The 19672-nt window shown below is 41.0% G+C and overlaps 1 protein-coding gene across 1 annotated transcript in view; it reads left to right on the forward strand.

Moving 5' to 3' along the window:
- UBL3 (ubiquitin like 3) overlaps nucleotides 1–16498 on the forward strand; it is an 80968-nt gene extending 64470 nt beyond the window's left edge. The window contains exons 2-5 of the mRNA XM_019530124.1: nucleotides 521–629; nucleotides 7529–7615; nucleotides 14273–14350; nucleotides 14714–16498. Coding sequence (XP_019385669.1) covers nucleotides 521–629; nucleotides 7529–7615; nucleotides 14273–14350; nucleotides 14714–14766 — 327 coding nt within the window. The 3' untranslated portion in view covers nucleotides 14767–16498. The remainder of the gene's footprint in view (nucleotides 1–520; nucleotides 630–7528; nucleotides 7616–14272; nucleotides 14351–14713) is intronic.
- The last annotated feature ends 3174 nt before the right edge of the window (nucleotides 16499–19672 follow it).

Consider the following 19672-nt stretch of genomic DNA (forward strand, 5'->3'; position numbering starts at 1 on the left):
ACTCAGGTCCCTTCCGACCCTAGAAACTATGAAACTAAAACTCATTTGACAAGCTTTAGTTTAAGTGGCCCCCGTTGCCATTTTTAAGTGGTACAGTGATGCACGGAGTGAGACACTGATACAGAAAACGCTGGAGTCTTCTGGAGTGCAGTAACTGCTACTCTGCAACAGGCTTGATTAATCAAGCCTACTCCAATGCACTGCAATTACAGTGCACCAGAGCAGTGTTGCTGCTCATGTATAGGTGCCCACAGTCACATTTTAAGAACCTTTAAATATTTTTGTTAGTTTAACTTTATCATAGATGAATCAATCCGATATCTCCCTCCTGTCTAACATTTTTTGTGCATTTTACTGCTGTATTAAAACATTGTGCTTGCTTGGTTTTTTTCCCCCTTTAGACCACACTTATGACTGATGCTAAATCATTGAAGAAAGAAATATAAAGTTGTTATGCATTAATAATTAAATAGTTTATTTGTGTGATGCTCCTTTCCTGATGTTGTCTTTTTCTTTGCAGATAAATTTGCGCCTCATTTTGGTAAGTGGGAAAACGAAAGAGTTCTTATTTTCACCAAACGACTCAGCTGCAGATATCGCAAAGCATGTATATGACAACTGGCCAATGGGTGAGTAGTTTATTTTGTGCTCTTCAGAGCTCAGACTGCTTAGTTAGCAGCCTCACTCTTGTTTTTCTGACTGAAATGTTGATTATTGGTCTCAGTATTTAAGTTGAATGTTTTGAGTGTGTGTATGTGTACCTGTCTTTTTGTGTGTGTGTGCATATTAAAGATGCTTTAATTCTGATTATTTCTCTTCTTTTTTTTTTTTTCAACCCTTGGTTTTATTGCCCTTTTATAAACATTCCTTTCATATTTGTTTTCTTGATTGACTTGGAACAGATATAGTAACTGGAAATTGATCATGAAGCGTTAGATATAAAAGCTTTTGTCTAACAATTGGTGAAGAAAAACAAGGCCAGTTAAACCACAAGTATCATCTTATTTTTTATTACATTATCTTGGAAATGACGTGTTATAATAGTAATGTTTAGAGAAGGGTAAGGAACTTGTAAGAAGCATTAGAAGATGTGAAGGAAAAATGAGTATAATTTCAAATTATTGAATAGTATCCCTGTTCTGCATAATGGTATTCTAAATTAAGAGAGCCTGTGTGTCAGTTGTTTAACAAAAATTAATCAAGAACTTTCCTCCCTGCCTCATAATCTGTTGGGAGGCTAGCCAGAATTGAGAAATCTACACTGAATATGAATAACAAAAATACATGCTCTGCTGGAGGAAACCCTTGGTGTTACTTCAGTACTTTAACATGGATGTCAAACTTGGTCACCTGGGGCCCAGGGCCAGACTGAGGGACTCTTCATGGGCTGGATCCAGTCCAGGGCATAGAGATAGCTGCTGTGGCCACTATGGCAGCAAGTAGGGGTAAGGGGGATTCTGGTAGCTGTGAGGGGGTCTCCCTAACTTCCAGTGGCCCACCAGTAACCTGGTGTGCCAGATATAGCAGTTCCACAGGCAGGATCTATCCTATGGGGCCAAATGTTTGATGCCATTGCTTTAAAATACACTGAAAGCTGTCCAACTTCCCAGAGGCCACACCAGCAGGAACCACGTGTTGTGCATGCTCCACCAGTTGAGTCACAGATTACTGGTTTACACAGACACTCCACCCCACCTCATTGTACCATGTGCTCACATGGGTATAATCCCCCTCCACTGCTGCACCATGTGGATACACAAGTTCAATTTCTACTCCCCCATCCCTGGGAGCATGCAAGCATGATTTCTCCCTCCCCCCCCCCCACAAAAATGTGCCTTTGTGGTCATGCCCCCATTGCTGCACAAGGTATGTTTGCCCTGAGCACACTCCCTATGCCACTCACCATACTGCACTGCCCTCTTGAAGCAGAGGCAGGAAGTGGCATGCAGGGAAAAGAAGAGGAAGCCTCTGTTTCAGCCAGAATGATGGGGGAGTGGCAGCCAGGCAGGAGCCTGGGGGACTTCAACTTAATCCCTTGGCCCAGGGCCTCTAGTTGGACTACCATGATATTACTGGAATGCTAGTGTATAGAAATATAAGTAACTGTTTTTTTGCTGAAGAACTGAGTATCAGTAATCTAACCTGGGGGCCTTAAAGTGGTCTCTTTTGAAGGTCAGAAAGAATTATTTTAGGCTCTGGTATCACATTACCTGTTTGGCACAGTGCATATAAAGACAGTGGATTGTGGTCTTTTGAAGCATTAGGTATTGAGAGAGGTGCTTGTTTAATACAATTGATGTAGTTGAACAGATTGTCTGGTATATATAATTGTCTTTGATATTTGCTATGCCTTATTGTAATGTGCTTGTAAAATCATAGGAAGGTAAGACTGAAAGGGACCTTATGAGATCATCTAGTCTAGCCCCCTGGTCAAGACAGACTTACCCATGACTGAACCATCTCAGCCAAGTGTCTAACCTTCTTTTGATAATTTCCAAGAATAGAGATTCCACACATTCTCTAGGTAGCCTTTTCCAATCCTTGACCACCCCCATAGTCAGAAAGTTTCTCCTAATCTCCAGCTTAAATTTCCCCTGCTGCAGCTTGAAGCCATTGCTCCTAGTCGTATCCCTTATGGTCACAAAGAAAAGCCCATCTCCACCCTCTCTGTAATTGCCCTTTAGGTATTTGAAGACTTGGTAATGCACTGTCCTGTCCCATCCTGTTGATAGGATCAGACCGACTTGGCTGGGATGGGGGAATTGTGTGCATTTCTCTGAATGGTGAGACTTTTTTTTTTTTGTTCTTTTAAATATACTCCGGGGCATATTACATTGCAGTTTCAAGTCAATATCCTACCTAGCTATTGGTGTACAAAGAATGGTATGTAATATAGGATCAGAAATGTTGATTGTTTTACTTTTATCTGGTGTCAGTGCATCTAATTAATATTCCGTTTGATGAAACTTATTTCAGATGTGTGAAACCATAATTAAAACTGGGATTAGTACATTTTACTCGTAACAAAAAAAAATTGCATTTTCTGAAAGGAGAAAAAAAAAAAGCAATTCTGTGGAGCTTAAGGAAAAATTGCCAAAAAGTTAAAGCACGATGATAGTATACAACATGTACCAGGGAAATTGCTTTTAGCCTGAATATGATTACAGATTGGTGAGTGGGTGGATGGGTGTGTAAAATTTGAGGAAAACAAATGGCTCCTGCTGGCCATGTTTGTGTGTTAGGGAGGAGTACGGTGCCTACATTTGTTGCTGTAATTGTGATCACCTCCCTTCATCTTTCAGTCACTTGGTCTGTATTAGGTTCGTTCTTAGAGGTAGAAAATGAAATTCTTTTTAAATTGCAGCAAATCTGAAATTCTTTACAGATGCTCATTGCTTAGGAACGCTTAAAAGTAGCAATTAATCTCTCACTTGGAAATTTGAAAGCTCCTCTCTTTGTTAAAGGAGTTACTTAAAGCTGGCCTTTATTCGCAGTAGAATTGAACTGCCCTGCAGAGTGTTGGTAAGGGTGGGTGCATGGTTGGATCCAGGATTTTGAAAAGGGGAGTGCAGAGGGTGTGGCACATCACATAAAACACAATGCACATTTTTCTCCGCTTAAAGAAACTAGAACCTTTACTAATATGCTAGGGGGTAGCGCCATGTTATTCAGTTTAAGATCAAGACAAAAATAACTGTTGGAGTGTACACTAATTTGCTAGAGCATATATAAAGTGTAAGAAAACAAAATACACTAGACATAAAATAGCCAAAAAAATATTGTGGTGTTACTCCTGTAATCATTACAGTTCAGTGGTAGGGCCTCTTCTCTGCCGTGCACACTGGGATTGGGCCCCGGGGACCCAATGCTGTCCTCTCCTGCCCCCCTGTGTGCCAGGATTGGGTCCTGGGGCCAGGTGCCATCCCCAACCAGCCCTGCACACTGGAATCAGGTGCCAGTCCAGAATACAGGGCCTGGGGCTTCCAGTGGGTCTGGAATTTGGCAGCAGAGGACCAGTGGCACCATTGCCTTGCCACTGATTTTTCTGGACCTGTGGGGATCAGATCTGGCCCAGGGAGCAGAGTTTGAGCCACCCCTGTTATAGTTGAATGTATATCCCTTACTCAGATTCAAAAACAAAATTTAGCCTTCTTGAGCATCTTGACAATGAAGTACTGTCAATCACTTCTACACCTGAGTTAATATTGCCACATGCGTGTTAAGTTTTTTTGCTATAGTCAGTCTTTAGGACTGTGAAAGAGAGAGATTACCAGGAATGGCTAACTCACCCAGAAGAAAAGGTAGTTTTGAATAGTGGACTATCAAGACAATTAAAAGGGACAGGAGGTCATTGACACCTGTGGAGTGGAAAAAGATTAGCAGGAATCAGGTAGATGATGATAACCCCATTACCTGGATTAGCTTTTGTTGCCCCTTTTTGTTCCTGTGTGATGTTTGCTTATAATGTCTCTTACAGGATGATTCCTCTCCACCTCCCCCTTCCCTCCTGGTCTCCCACCTATTGTATTGTAATCATCAGTGATCACTTACTCTACTTCATACTCTGCTCTATGCTGTCCTTTCACAACCTCTGACAAAATGAATTTAGGTTTGTGAAAGCTTGTGATATGCACCTTTATAGACTATACCACCTTCAAAATACAATAATCAGTAACTTCATTGACATTGGAGATACTCTAGTTTTACATCACTGAATCAGAGATTAGTATATTGCCAGCCACTAAAATGGACAATGTTATATACCCTTCACGTAGTTTAGGTAAATGAATAGAACTGGGTAGGAAACAATTTTCCCTATTTCCCCCGAAGCATGAGAATTCAGTGGATTCTCAGTTTCGTATTGAAATAGACTGAGGGGTTGAGGGAGCGGGGGGATATTAGGTTTTGTTTTTGGAGTGAATGATGGGTTGAGGTGAGGCAGACCCAGTTTTGAGTTACTGCTCTGAATCAGGTCAAGTAGGTACCTGAACCTGGGTCTCCTGTAAACCAGCTGAATACCTTAATCACATTCCTCTGGCTTTCATGAATGCAACATTATCTAAAAGTAAATGATTTTTAAAAAGTGTCTAAAGATACGAAACCTGTCTAGATAGGATATATTTACCTGCATGAGCTACTGAAAACACTGCCATCCCATGTAATGTGATTAGGGGATGGAGCGGAGAGCATACTTAAACCCCATCTCTCCAACGTTGCTGGAAGAACTGAATTTTCTTTTGGTGGTCATCTGATAGTCATTATTCTTTTTTTTTTTCCAACTGCACTCTTTCTCCTAGGTTTTTTCTTAGACTTTTTTTTCCCCTTCCATCGTAGACATTTTAAAATCTGAAGTTTACTGTTAATGGGAAAAGAATTCTAGAGCGAAGATTAAATAGATGGAAGACATGGTAGGTTAGCTAATAGGGATTACTGTACCAAACTTATTTTTCTGTCTTCTGGCTGCCTTGTTGCATCATCCTAGCACTTCAGCTGGCTCAATTTGGTAGTCTTAAAGTCAGAAAATTATGGAGAAAGGACTCAATCCCTCCCCCTGCAAAAAGGCAGATCAGGAGTTGATACTAATGACTTAAGGCAGTGCTTCTCAAACTATCTGATGTGGTGGACCAGCAATTTTTTTTCCAGTGGGCCAGGGACCGGTGCCTGGTTCAGCCAGTGGCAGCAACTGTGTGTAACGGCGCTACACAAATGCACGACCGGCTGTTTCTTTCTCTTTCCTGACCTTGCACGATGTGACATCACCTGGAGTGTTGTAACGTACGAACTGTGGCGCTATGGCATATCAATGTTATGCTTCTGAAAATATATTTCTTCCTTTCCTGGCAACTCACTGCGGATCGGCGACCAGTGGCTGGTCCACAGACCACCACTTTGAGAAGTGCTGACTTAAGGTATATCCAAGAGTTGTAATTACCAATGTACAGCATACCAATGATGGTGCCTTCACTGAACTGTGCTACAATTAAAACAGGCAATAGATGGAAAATATTCCAAACTTCAGATAGAATCAGACAACTAGAGCTACCTTATACTGTGACTTAAATTTTCTAAGGCAGCTGGTAAATATTACCACTTCTATATACTTCCTAGTCAATCTTCTATGCTGATGTCACTCCTAACCCCATGTAGTACTGTGCAGCCTTCTAAACATGTCATTTTTCTTGGTGCATTAAATCTGAACTGACATTGATTTTAGTAGTTCTTTTTCACTCTTCTCTTCCTGCTGTTTTTTCTCCCAGAAGTCTTTTCATACACTTTTCACAGTATTTTTTAATACTCCCTGTTTCAGTTTCTCTCCCTTTGGATGCCTTTTCCTATTCTCTGGATGTCAGTTGTGTATTCTAGACAAACAGATTAGGTTTTGCTCTGTGTTTTTATCCTTTTTTTGAATGTTTTATGTTTGATATATAAATACTACAGTAGATGGAGTGGGGGCTAGGTGCTAAGGTACACGGTTGACCAGCCCAGAGGTTGAAAGTTTGAGTCCATAGCAGAAGTGCTCACAGCATGGCCCTGTCATATTCGAACAAAGGTACCAACTATGTTCAAATATGACAGATAACGCTATGTTACAAGGACACAAAAAAGGAAAGGAAGGAAGTAGGTGGAGCAGAATAGAAGCAGATTTGTGAACAGGTGGCATAAAATATCTGGTCAGCTAAGAAATATTTAGATTTCCAAAGACCAGATTTAAATTAATTATGTTAATGCAATGATAAATGATGTGTTTGTCAATGTAAACCTACTGAAGCATAAATATTTTATGAAAAGATGCATTTTTATTGTAGAAAATCATTTGCTATCCATCAACCGTGTGCTGATACTGTGGTGTCAGAAATTTCTTAAAATGTATCAATAGGTGGCTCTTCTATGAGGTTGGTTCCTAACCATTCAATTTTACCATGAATTTCAGGGTTCTTAGTTTGTTTAACCCTCTGGACATTTAGCTAGCTAAATCTAGTTTTGTGGGATGCTTGGTAGTGTTGGATGAGAAGAGGACACCTCTGACTTAATCCTATTCTAAACCAGCAAGCAGCAGTGTTGCTATTGCGTAAATGGCTGATTTTCATTACTAGACTAAGGCTGAACTTATCTGGTTGAATGCAGGGGATAGATAGAGTAGCTGGAGAATCTTAAAGAGGAAGAAATTAAAGGAAGCCAAATGGATTCCAAGTCTGAAAGAAAACAGAATTTTCCTTGTCACTTATTAAATAGATTATCAAATAGATTAATACTTAAATACCTTTAAGTATTAATTAAAATTCATAAACGGTCTGTGAAATATACTAATAGTATTTATGCTGTTAATAGTAGTAGACTATCTAGGGTCACATGGTAAATTCAGAAAAACATTTGGGTGTTGTAGCTTCAAGTCTCCTTTTCAAGCTTGTATCTTTATCCCAAAGTGGAAGAATAAAGCTTTTTCCTCTGTATCCTGGGTTATAGGGAAATAAACCAAAGATATATATAACGAAATGTATTCTTCAGAGTTCCCTTGCTTCTCTTTCAGATTGGGAAGAAGAACAGGTCAGCAGTCCAAATATTCTGCGGCTTATTTATCAAGGACGGTTTCTTCATGGCAACGTGACACTAGGAGGTAATAAAATAACTTAAGTAATGGACCTTTCTTAGGCAAAGCAAATATACATTTGAAATGCCATAAGTCGCATGTTAGTAAAACCCAATCTAGAATTAGAATTCAAGGTCACAGTATGGTTTTCTGAAGAATTTTGTTATAACATAGCATGCCGTGTGTTACTGTCCCTTCTCCAGTGTTCAGACTTTGGAAAGTATCACCTTGTGAGTTAATGTTTTATGTACTAATAAGAAATAATGTTGTCTTTATTTATTATTATTTTTAATTAGGGAGAGAGGATTTTATTCTATTTTCATACTTCATATTTATGTTGTAAAACTATTTCAGAAATCTCTGTATTGGCTGAAGATTAATAATTGATTAAACAGCAGTCTGGATTGTAATGTAATGAAAAAATGCACCCTGTGAATTAGAATAAGAAGCGGCATTCTTGCCATCCGGCTTTGTCCCAAAAATATAATTGCATAGTTATGTGAGAACAAAAGTTAATGGCTTCTCTTTGCATAGTAAAGAAATGCAGTTCAACTGTGCCCCCTTGTGGCATGTGGTTTTTTGCAGTTATATTTTTACAAACCTGTTGTTTGAGGTAATGTACAAATGTATTATAAATAAAAATACTTTCATAGTTTCATAGTTAGTAGGGTCGGAAGAGACCTGAGCAGATCATCAAGTCCGCCCCCCTGCCATGGCAGGAAAGAATGCAGGGGTCAAAAGACCCCAGCAAGGTTTCTATCTAGCCTCCTTCTGAAGACCCGCTAGGGTAGGAGCCAGCACCAATTCACTTGGAAGCTCCAGATCCTAGCTGCCCTGACTGTGAAGTAGCACCTCCTGATATCTAGCTTGAATCTACTCTCCGTCAACTTGTGGCCATTATTCCTTGTTACTCCCAGTAGTGCTTGGGGGAACAGGGACTCTCCCATTGCCTGCTGGTCCCCATTGGTCAGTTTACAAAGAGCCACCAGATCCCCTCTCAGCCTTCTCTTGTGAAGGCTGAACAGGTTCAGGTTCCTTAGCCTCTCCTCATAGGGCCTGTCCTGCTGTCCCTGACTTTTATATATCATGGCTGGTATATACATTTCAAATACAATTTATTTTCAGTTTGATAGATTAATTTAAGGGAAATATTTAATTGAAATATATTGTGCATGTGTTGCTTCTGTTAATGCTGTGTGCAATTAAGAATGTAAAGCGAAGGGAGAACTATAATGAAAACCATCCTTAGTGCAACCATTTTCTAGTGAAAGTAAACCTGGAATTACTTAATTCCTATGCATTTTATCCTTTTTAATTTCACTTTCTACTGTAATGTTGGTTAAAACTTAGTCTTTAGCACCCTTAAGCTATCATCCTCTAGCACCAAGGATGATCACGATGTAAAGGGTTTGGAAAAACAAATCACTGCCCTATGCTGCTGATGTTAATCAGCTATTCTTGTGTGCCCATTCTAATATGGATATGTCTCCATTAAGAACTGAACTGGAGTTACTGATTCAAATAGGTACTATACAACCATTAGATAACAGCTTTCAACCATATCTGCCTGAGCTGCTTATCCCCTTTAGGATACATTTATCTGCCATATGGTCCCATTTTCTAGTCCGGCTTTATATACTGGGTAGGCATAGAGAACTTGATTGCATGCTACTTAATATTGTCATTTAACTATGGAATTTTCACCTCCAGTTTGTCTTCTGCCTTAGCACTAAGGCTAGGGACAGACATTCCAAAAGCCTGAGCCTGAATTGATTCAATCTTCGTAGGTTAGTCTAACTGGCAGAGCTTGAACAGATTTGCAAGTAGATAGACATTCACTTTTACATCAGAAAATGCAGGCTAGAAGCTGGGGGAGGGGGTGCTAGAGCAGCCCTCCTTGCACTTGTATGGTGCTGAGGTGAGGGGGTGTGTAGCAAGGCCCCAGCAGGAAGCTCTGATTAGGGATGGGTTTACCCTTTCACCCTGCCTGTACAGTCCTAGGCTTTTCCCAGCTTGTTGCTCAAAAGGTAGGAAGTGTTGCCAGAACCTGGCCTCCAGCTAGCACTTTGAGGCAAAAGGGAGGTGGGGGAGGGATGACTGCTTGCATGCACTGCATGCATCTGTTGATGATACTAAATTTCTCAATCTCCCTCTCCCTGCTTCTTCCTACTGTTTGCAGCAAAACCTGACAGGCAAGGGAGCCAGCAGGGTGCTGATAACAAAGCTTATCACAGCCCATCAAGAAAACAAAAGCTTCTCATTAGTTCAAGTTCCTCTTAAACAGCTTTTTCCAAGGAAGGGAATGGAGGGATGTTATCAGCTGACCTGTTGATTAGCTCCAAAAAGCCCTAAGCAGACACTGTTCTGTCTGCCTTTGCCTCAGTGACATTAGACACACACACACACACACACACACACACACACGCGCACGCATGCACGCACGCGCGCACTGGCATAGGGTGGGGTGACTGTGACCAGATGCAGGCTGGGGTCCATGCTGTAGGAGGGGGGGGAATCCCTGCTTGAGCATGGTGGGGGGGGGCACTGGGGAAAGTCAAGGACATGCTGCTGTTCCTGCAGCCTCTAACTCCTCAGCCCTGCTCCCCAGAGCAGCAGGGCTGGCCAGCCCAGGCCTGCAGAGTATGCTGGGATGATGGAGGACTCTGATTTAATTTAAACCAGGGTCTGGGACAAGTTCCATAAGGCAGTTTGATCCAAATCAGTTAAGCCTAATACTACATTCAACCAGATTTATCTTAAGCTAGTTTGAGCCATTTTAAAACTGGTTTATGTGCACTGAATTTATGTTCTGTTACAGGTTTAAACCAGTTTCTGATCACTTAAACTCGTTTATGTGTAATGTCTCTTCCTAGCCTAACTGAACAGTTTCATGTCCTGTTCTTGAATGCAGTAAGAAGCAGTGTCATAGGCAGGCAGGATGGAACATTAGAGAGTGTAAGCTTCTGCAGGCTGCAGCCTATTTTTTGTCAGATACTGGTGTATTGTTAAAGTTAGTGAAAATACTGTTTGTGTTCATTGCTGCTTCTAGCCTCAATTTTGGATCATCTCTCCCAGTGAAATTCTCATCTGCTGAATGTCTTGCTTTAGAATAGTGGAAGCCAACCTTTTTGCAGGCTTGCCACAAATAAGCCTCACACTCTTCCCCCAAGTGCCCCTCTGATCCCTGTCCTCTGCCCCATCTGCTTCTCTTTCTGTTCCCTATCCGATCTGCTGCTCTTCTTTCTGTTGCTACCTCAGTGCTTCCTGCCTTATCTGTCATTGTGCTCCCTGCTTCTTCCCTGATGTGCTGCTGGCACACCCACAGGCTGCTTGTGCTACTCTTGGGACTAATGCCACAGGTTGGCTACCCCTGCTTTGGAATATGCAAGCCAAGTGCAGCTGGCAAAAACAAAACAAAAAAACCCCAAAACCTTGTTTGGCAATCAGTAGGTGTTGCTCTTGACCACCTATACTAACTCCCTTCACAGAGATCAGGATAACTTCACAATACTCTGAATAGCATTTAAGAGCCCGACAAAACGTTTCACTGAAGAAGAACAGCCTGCTTCCTTTTAACTGCTACATTTAAGACAGCTCCATAGATTTTTATATACACACTAGGGAACAGGGGATTTTGGGTCATGTTGCTTGTCATTCATGACTTGCAATAATCACAACCTTATACCCAATGGACATTGTCTGTTTTTGTTAGCATTTTTCAGAATTTTTTGTGTTTCTTTATTGTTGTAGAGATTTGTTTTTAAAACAGGATTTACATCAATGCAGATGAACTACTCTAATAAATTTCTTCATAGGGTAAGATTATGGAGTTAAATTCTAAGTTCCTAAAAGGAAAGGTTAACGCAACCTTACCAGAAGTAGCATAGAAACATTTCATGACTGAAAAAGAAAACAGTGTTTTACTGCCAAGTACAGTATGCAGTTTCTTGTTACCCAGTACTTTGCAGTTCTGTTACATCTTTCAACCAGGGATCTTAGGGACTTTTAATTAAAGCATCTATGAAGAGTTTCATTTTTGTCAAGTGGCTAGTGATTTTTTTTTGGCTGGAGTTTTGAGGCTTATTTTCCCCTTCCTCCCTGTCACTTAGAGAGAGGGAGTAGTAGCCTAGGCTAGGAGTTGGTAACCTGCAGCGGCAGGTTGGATGGATTCAACCCGCAAAGCTATTTGATCTAGCCCATGGATGTGCAGCTTCATTGGTGCTTGGCAGCCGTCAATCTCCCCATGCTGCCATGTGGGGGAAGGAGGGAGGCAGGGAGTGGCAGTGGCTGGGTCCAGTGGCAGGCCTGCCTGTCTGCCTCTGACCTGAGCTGGTCATTCCAACTTGCAACCTTAAAAGTTTACTGAATGCTGCCCTAAACTGTTCTTGTTTGGGTATCAGAAATCATTTTTGGTCCCTTTTGATAAATTGTGTGATAGTTGTTTATTTCTGAACTCAGTTTGATTAGTGTGAATGCTGGCTGAAGTCAGGACTTAAGATGACAGCTTCCACAGTTGAAACAATTCTTTGAATTAATAGGAGGAAAGGGTTTTTTAAGATACACATTTGAACAGGAAAAATTCTATATCCTTATATATTTAAAAATTAGCCTTGAGCTTTTTTCTGCCAGCATACCATGCCTTGTGAAGCTTCATGCAAGAATAAAAGAGGTAATAGCAAAAGTATCACCTGGAAGGAAGGATAATAGAAAACACACTTGTCTCCAAAGTCTTCAGTGTCATTGTCACAAGCAGTGCCAGGGCCATCATCTTCTGTTGCTTCCACTGTGTATGTGAAAAGATGGGAAGTTGAGAGGGAGGAAAGTGTTATTTAGCTTCCAACAGCAAATTTCAGGTTAACTGAAACTAATGTTACAATCAGCTAAGGAACATCCAGTTTTGAAAGCTCTCCTCTTCCTCCACTCAGATGCTTGGAGAAAGCATTTTGTGAATGTGCCGTTTTTCTGTTTTTTGCATCTCACCCACACCCTTAAACCCAGGAAATGGTAGAAATCACTAACAAGGATGTGTGCAAAAAGGATGCAAGCTATTAATTGAGATGTTAGTACACTTTTGCTTGATTACTGTAAATAATTAATCTCCTTTGCTCACTTATCAGAGGATAGTCTTCTCGAGTGTCTTTTTGATGTTATGTAAGAATTCCCTAATGTGATTAGCTTATAACATTTTGGTCTTTCTGTAATGACTTCTTAATTCACACAAAGAAGAAAATCCCTTTTACATCTGGATTCACTGACTTGTTAACATGATCTTTGCGTAGTTATTAATTATATCAAAGAATCAATATGTGAAATACTTTTCCTTTTTAGACTTAAAGCTATTGAGAGGCTCTAGTTTGCCAGCACAGTTTCCCCTAGAACAAGAGTTTCCAACTCACCCTGGGCTGGATTGAGACTTCAGGGACTTCTCCTGAGCCATCCAGGCCCAGGAACCCCAAATTCTGTGGCAGGTCCTGCTCCTAATCCTGCCTCCCAACTTCCTGTAGCCTACTGGTATCCTGGAGGGCTGGATAGAACTGTTCTGTAGGTCATGTTTGACACCCCTGCCATGAAGTAAGAACCATTATCAGTTTTACTTTATCACAGAGCTTATTGTCAGGAAAGTGCAAGTTTTATGAAGCATTTCAAAATAGGTTTAATGTATCTAATTTTTCTGCCAATAACAATAACTACCTGTATGTTATAATGCTAATGTATAACATTCTCCAAAAAACTCAGTGCTGTTGCTAGGATGAAAATATAAAGGCTTATCTCAAAAATGTTTTCATTGTTTTAAATCATCTTAATTGCATTCATCTGGCTAAACTAGTGACCTGAAGCTTCTGGCCAGTAGCAACTAGATTTAGTTTAATTTCAGATTCTTGAATCTGTAATTGACTACTTGATGAAAAGATGCATCCTGTTCAGGTACCCCCATTCCGTTCTCCTGCTGTTAGTGTTCAGTGAATTGATTCTAAATGCGAAGATGGTCCATAAATAAAAAATGGATTGTGTAAATAATTGTGATAAGAAGAGGTTCTGCTTTCAATGCTTTTGGCCACAAAAAAAGGGAAAAATGCCCAAGGGGTTGAATTGTTGTACATAAAAAAATTACTTGGTGCATTTCTCCCTGTTCTTCCTCTTGTATCTAAGGTATTTCTAGAATATTTTATGTCCCTTGCCTGTCTGGTTTTGTCCCTATGTGCTCATTCTTCACTCAAACATCCATTCTTAATAATGCAGCCATGTTTCTTTTTGTGAGATGATACTTTTTTTAAAACTTCAGCTCACTGTTGAGTCCATGATTTAGCCAAGTAGGTCTCTTGGTGCACTGCTGCTCTTTTCTTCCTTTAATACTGGCATGTGCTTACACACACCTTGCTGAACCAGGTCCTAATTGGCCATACCTATTCCCATTAATGTTTTTCATTTACTTTTAAAAAGAGCTGAATTAGGCCCCTATATTATCTTTTATGTTCATCACATGTAAACAACAGTGGTGTTCATTCTTGGTGTAACTTTTACATCTAACCTCGATATAGGTGTGACAAATGAGCCATTTGGATTTTAACACATGAATCTCTGAAAAAAGTCCTAATCTAGTTAAAGTTGCATTTTCATGTGTGTGTTTGTTGGACTGGCTAAAAGAGTTAATTTATTAACACAGTTATCTTCTGTTTTACATAGCATTAAAACTTCCTTTTGGCAAGACAACAGTGATGCATTTGGTGGCTAGAGAGACATTGCCAGAGCCAAACTCTCAAGGTAGGCTATACAGCATGTGTGTGACACTTTCAGCTACATGTGAGCCTGTTAAATATGTCATGTTTTGTTCTTGCATAGCTTGAAGGAAGAAATAGCTTCATTATTTATTAATAGTCCTTGTCAAGAAAGAAACCAAATGTTTTTGAACAAGCTAAGATCAAAGGCTTGTTTCCAAACTCTTTATGAATAAAATTTTTGTTTTTCTCCAGAGCTTAAAATGTGCAGATTCTAGCAGTACTTTCAGTTTGCTATTGTGATAAATTCTTGTCTCATTCATAAACAAAAGGAGTAAAAATTTGTGCATGCAGAAAATCTGAAAATCTTGCAAATGACCTTCAAGTAAATCTCTTCATTGTTCCACAGGTCAGAGGAACCGTGAAAAAACTGGAGAGAGCAATTGCTGCGTGATCCTGTAAAACCTGTTTGCTTTATTTGCTAAGTGTGATGTAATATAGTCTTTGTCTTTCATGCTGCTGGAATAGAAGAGGCCCAACTTTGCTTCAGACACCTTTAGGAAGATCCTGTCTATAAATCCATGGAACTGAAATATTACATATGAACACTGTCCTCTAGTCCCTCTGGGGTTTTTGGGGGATTTTTTGGGTTTTTTTAAGAAGAGCTGTGATCATTTTCATTATGATTTTTTAATTTCTACTGTTTTTGTTTGAATAATCTTAATACATCAGTTATTATTCAGTCTCCGGAAAAGGTAATGTGTTCTTTTCCACAACAGGAATTGTTTTTCTGCCACACAAATCTTCATTAACCAGAACTAACCAATCAAGCTTTCTAGATGCAATTTGCACTAAAAATGGTTGACAATATATTTCACCTCAACAATCTCGAACAATATCTGAAACACCTAGAAATAATTTACAGTATGTATTACAGCACTGGAAAGTGGTATCCATAATTTTAAAAAGCTCATTAATGGCCAAATCAAAGGAAAAACTGTTCAAGTCAATTCTACGTAAGTCAACCTTTATGGCCAAACTGGCACAAAATACTAACTAAACCCAGTTTAACTATATATATTTACACTGCAACAAACAAAAAAACGATGTGCCTGGAATTTAAAAGCACTCTGTAGAGGGCTGTTGAAACTAATTTTTTTTCATTATGTGCACTCTTATCTTGTGCGTTAGTTGAGTGCTTGTTCATACAGCACAAACAAATGCAGAGAGTGCATTTCCTAGCCTTAATATGGGAGGGGTAATTTCCTGTAGTTCATAGGCTTTTATTATTGTGCATAAATATTAGAAGACCTCATTTACTAATCAATTTTATGTATTCGAATATCAGCAGTTGACGTTTTTCAGTCATTCTTACTCATCTGTACTTTAGTGTTCAGTGTCATGCTTACTTAGTAGAGACTTCAAAAGAATTATTAAAATTTAAAAAACAACAAAAAAAGAAACCTCTGCCATAGTACTAGTTTTTGTTTCTTTATGTAATCTGCATTTGGTATTAGTGCTTGCAATTGTATTAAAATCAGAAGCTGATTTTTAAAGGCATACATAATTAAAAAGGATGCCATTCTTTTATTTCATATCAATAATTTAAAGGTTGATATGCTAAAGAAATTTGCACAGCACTAAAGCATGAGCTAGTTTAATCTAAACCTGTAAAAAAAATAAAAAATAAAAACACCAAAAAAAATAAAAGATTTTATATTTTTTTCACTGGGGAGGAATTAAAAACTTCCTGGCTGAAATTACAAATACGTGTAGAATATATTTAATAAAAATCTTTAAAAAATACATAACTATAGGACTTAAATATAGATTGGCGTGTAGTATAATAGAACAATATTCCATATAAATAGCTTTAGCCTTCAAAAAACGAGTCACAGGTTGACATTGTGTTCTGTACTTAATAAGTGTCCACAGCCCTTACGGATGTTCTGTGTAATCGTTTTTCGAATGATCAACATCATTCAAATGTAATCAGGTTATTTTATCCATTGTTATCGCTTTGACAAAATGCTTTATATGCAGTAGGTCTACAAAATACTGTTCATACTGATCAGAATTAAATTTGTATAGAGCAGAGTTTTAAAACAAACTGTAAATAGCACTAAACATTTTCTTTCTGCAACCTGTACTGATAGATTCTTCTGTAAACTAAATAAAAGAATATTGTAGTGCATTCCAGTGGTCATTTAAGAGTTATGCCTTGGTCTATAATGTGTGTCTTTTGAAACCAGGAAAGCAAGTAAACTGTCAAACCTGCTTCCTCTCTCTACCTTGAGAACTACTTGTTTGGGACTGTTTACTTACTTTGTTTTGTGTTTAGTCACTTTTTCAGGTTCAGACTAGAGTTTGGGGAGGGGCATTTCTGGGTAAACAATATTCTAAAAGGTTCAAGCTGTCTGAAGTTAATCAAGTAAAGACTACAGACACTTGGTATTTTGAGAATTCTGGGAGAACAGCAACAATATGTAATCACATTTGGAGGCTGGGAATTCAAAGAGGCACTGAGGTATATTCAACTTAAGCATTGCAGCGGCAAAAAGTTGGGCTTCTGTCACCACTAGAATGATTCAAGGATCCAGTGTGTCTAGACTCCCTGACAAGTTGGGAAAATTTATGTGCTTCCAAAAAGTGAATCGCTGAGTAAAGAGTAAGACCCCACAGAAAAGGGGATGAGCAAAAACCTTATGCTGAGCAGGGTGCTGCCTCGAGAGCCAGTAGGAAATGGTCAGCATGGAGATGTCTCACAGTCCTGCTCTCTGGACCTGACTGAGAGCTGCACAGTTAGGCATCTCTTCCCACTCAGGATTCAGAGCCAGGACCATCATCTGTGGGTAAGCCTCCAGGTGACAAGGGCTCACTGTTTTTAAGATGCTGGGGGAAGTGGCCAATGCTCATCTTATGCTTAATAGCTGAGTGGTTAAAGAACTTGACCAGGGAGCGGGAGATCAAGAGTTCTAGGTCCTCCTCAGCTCAATGTGGGCTTCTCTAACCTCTGGGCTATTGAGTGGTTTGGTCTGAGGCACATAATCCCCTTCCTGTTGAAACTGGGCTGTTGTGCACAAAGACATGCAGGAATCATAGGGCCAGCAGGAAAGCAAGTAAGAGGTGCCCAGCATTCTAGCATTGGTGCAGTCATCTTTGGGGGCAGAGGCATAGGTGGTGGAAGGATGGGGCTTAGCCCCTGCAAACACAGGGCAGCAGGTAAGGCGGCAGGGAAGCCTGAGTGCAGGCTCTGGGCAAATGCGGGGTGGGGACGTGAGCAGAAACTCAGACACTTGCAGCCTGATGTTACTGCCCAGCATGGCAGGCAAGTCTCAGCCTGTGAAAGTTGTGGGGAGTAGATCATGGCTCCCAGAGTGAGGGAGGGGCTGGGGTGAATGGGTATCTGAGGCAGGTTGTGGGATTATCAGAGCCCTGAGTGTTTCATCCAAAGGGTGGGGGGGGCACCCACTGCTGCATGCAACAACACCACAACACCATATGCCTGCCACCATCGGGCAGGCAGCCAGGGGATGCGGCACAGCCCAGGGATGGCAGGCACATGGCGTTGCACAGCTTTCATGGCAGCGGGGCGCAGAGTCCAATGTGCAGTGGCAGCCTGCCTGCATCCTGCATACAAACCTTAGGGGGGGGCATGTGCCCCCCCTGTCCCCCCATACCTCTCCCAGGGTGTACACAGTGGTGGGAGTACCTCAACGCCCCTGCACAAACCTCCTGGGGCTTTGATCATCAGCCCCTGCTCCAGGGCCCATTTACCCTTGCTCTGCCTTTCCCTCCCTCACTATGGGAGCCTCAATCTGCCCCCACACCCCTTCCTTCTCCCTCTGCCCCTTCCCCTCCACAGACTTAACTCTGCATGCCCCTCCCTCCCCCTAATATTTCCTCCCCTCCGTCTATGGGTTCTGGTTCCCGGTCCTAGAATTGTAAAATGCATTAAGAAAAACGTTTAACAATCATTAGATATAAAATAGAAATACTCCTGAGAGCAGAAACTTGGAACTCACCATTCAGCTCTTCCTCGGTCACTGGTTAGGGCACTCTCTAGGATGGTGGAGATGCAAGCTGAATCTCCTGTGGGTGAAGGCTTAGAGAAGGAGTGGGCAAAATGCAGCCTGTGGGCCAGATGCAGTTCGCCCAGATGTTCTCTCCAACCTGTGGGGCTCCTAAAACCTTTAGAAAATTAATATTTATGTGCCCCTGGCTGCCTGTCATGCAGCACTCGATGGCTTGCCAAAACTCAGCAAGCGGCCCTCTGCCCAAAATAATTGCCCGTGCCTGGCTTAGAGCCTTGATTTTGCACTTCTTGATTCAGTGTTTGTTGCTACTGGTCTGTTGTTTAAAAGGTGAGCACCATTTCTTTCATCTCCCCCTCATGATGTTTCATAAAAGTGCCCATCATTGCTGTGCTTTGTACTGAATGCAGTACTATTAACATGCTTAGGTCTGCTCTGACCATACCAGTTCCCCTATAGTTAGGCAGAGTTTAGATACTGCTTGACTTTGCATCTGGATTGAGATGGAGAATAGTCAGGAACTAGGCAGAGATCAGGCTGCCAAGTTTAGAGCCCTTCTGTGTATGCACAGGAGCTAACATTTACACACATAAAGGAACTGTCATAGTTTCTAGGGTCGGAAGGGACCTGAGTAGATCATCAAGTCCGACCCCCTGCCATGGCAGGAAATAATACTGGGGTCAAACGACCCCAGCAAGATGTTCATCCAACCTCCTCTTAAAAACCCCCAGGGTAGGAGCTAGCACCACTTCTCTTGGAAGTTGGTTCCAGATCCTAGCCGACCTGACCGTGAAGTAGCGCTTCCTGATATCCAGCCTAAACCTGCCCTCTGCCAGCTTTATGTGTCTGCATTTGGACTGCACTGGTCACATGTACATGAGACATTTACTGTGAAATGAGACATTTACTGTGAAGCTGACTAATTAGCTCTGCAGTAAAATATTACCATCTACAAGTGTAGTGCTATTAAAAGAGTAAATGAATTAACTCTACTGCCAGACACAAGTACTGTCCTACAGCAGAGTTACTTACTCTGCTGCAATGCACATGTAGATGCTGATGGGGATGGCTGGGGCATGAAGGTTCTTCATTGTGCCTGCCAGCTAGCCCCACCCTAAAGCACCCTTGTGCCACAAGCCAGCTCCTCCACAGCATGTTGATCTGGGTCAGAGCAGCCCTAGACTGTCAGATTGACCCCCAGGGTTCCCTGCCAGCAGGGACTGCTCTGACCTGGCTCAATGTGCTGCAGTCCCAGGCGCATGTGCAAATACAGTGCCTGGGAGCAATAAACTCTGGCACAAACTGCACCAGAGTTTATTCAGCCACATTAACTG

This window comes from Crocodylus porosus, unplaced genomic scaffold, assembly GCF_001723895.1.
Source record: "Crocodylus porosus isolate Cpor-Errol unplaced genomic scaffold, CroPor_comp1, whole genome shotgun sequence".
In the NCBI taxonomy this organism is placed as follows: Eukaryota; Metazoa; Chordata; order Crocodylia; family Crocodylidae; genus Crocodylus; species Crocodylus porosus.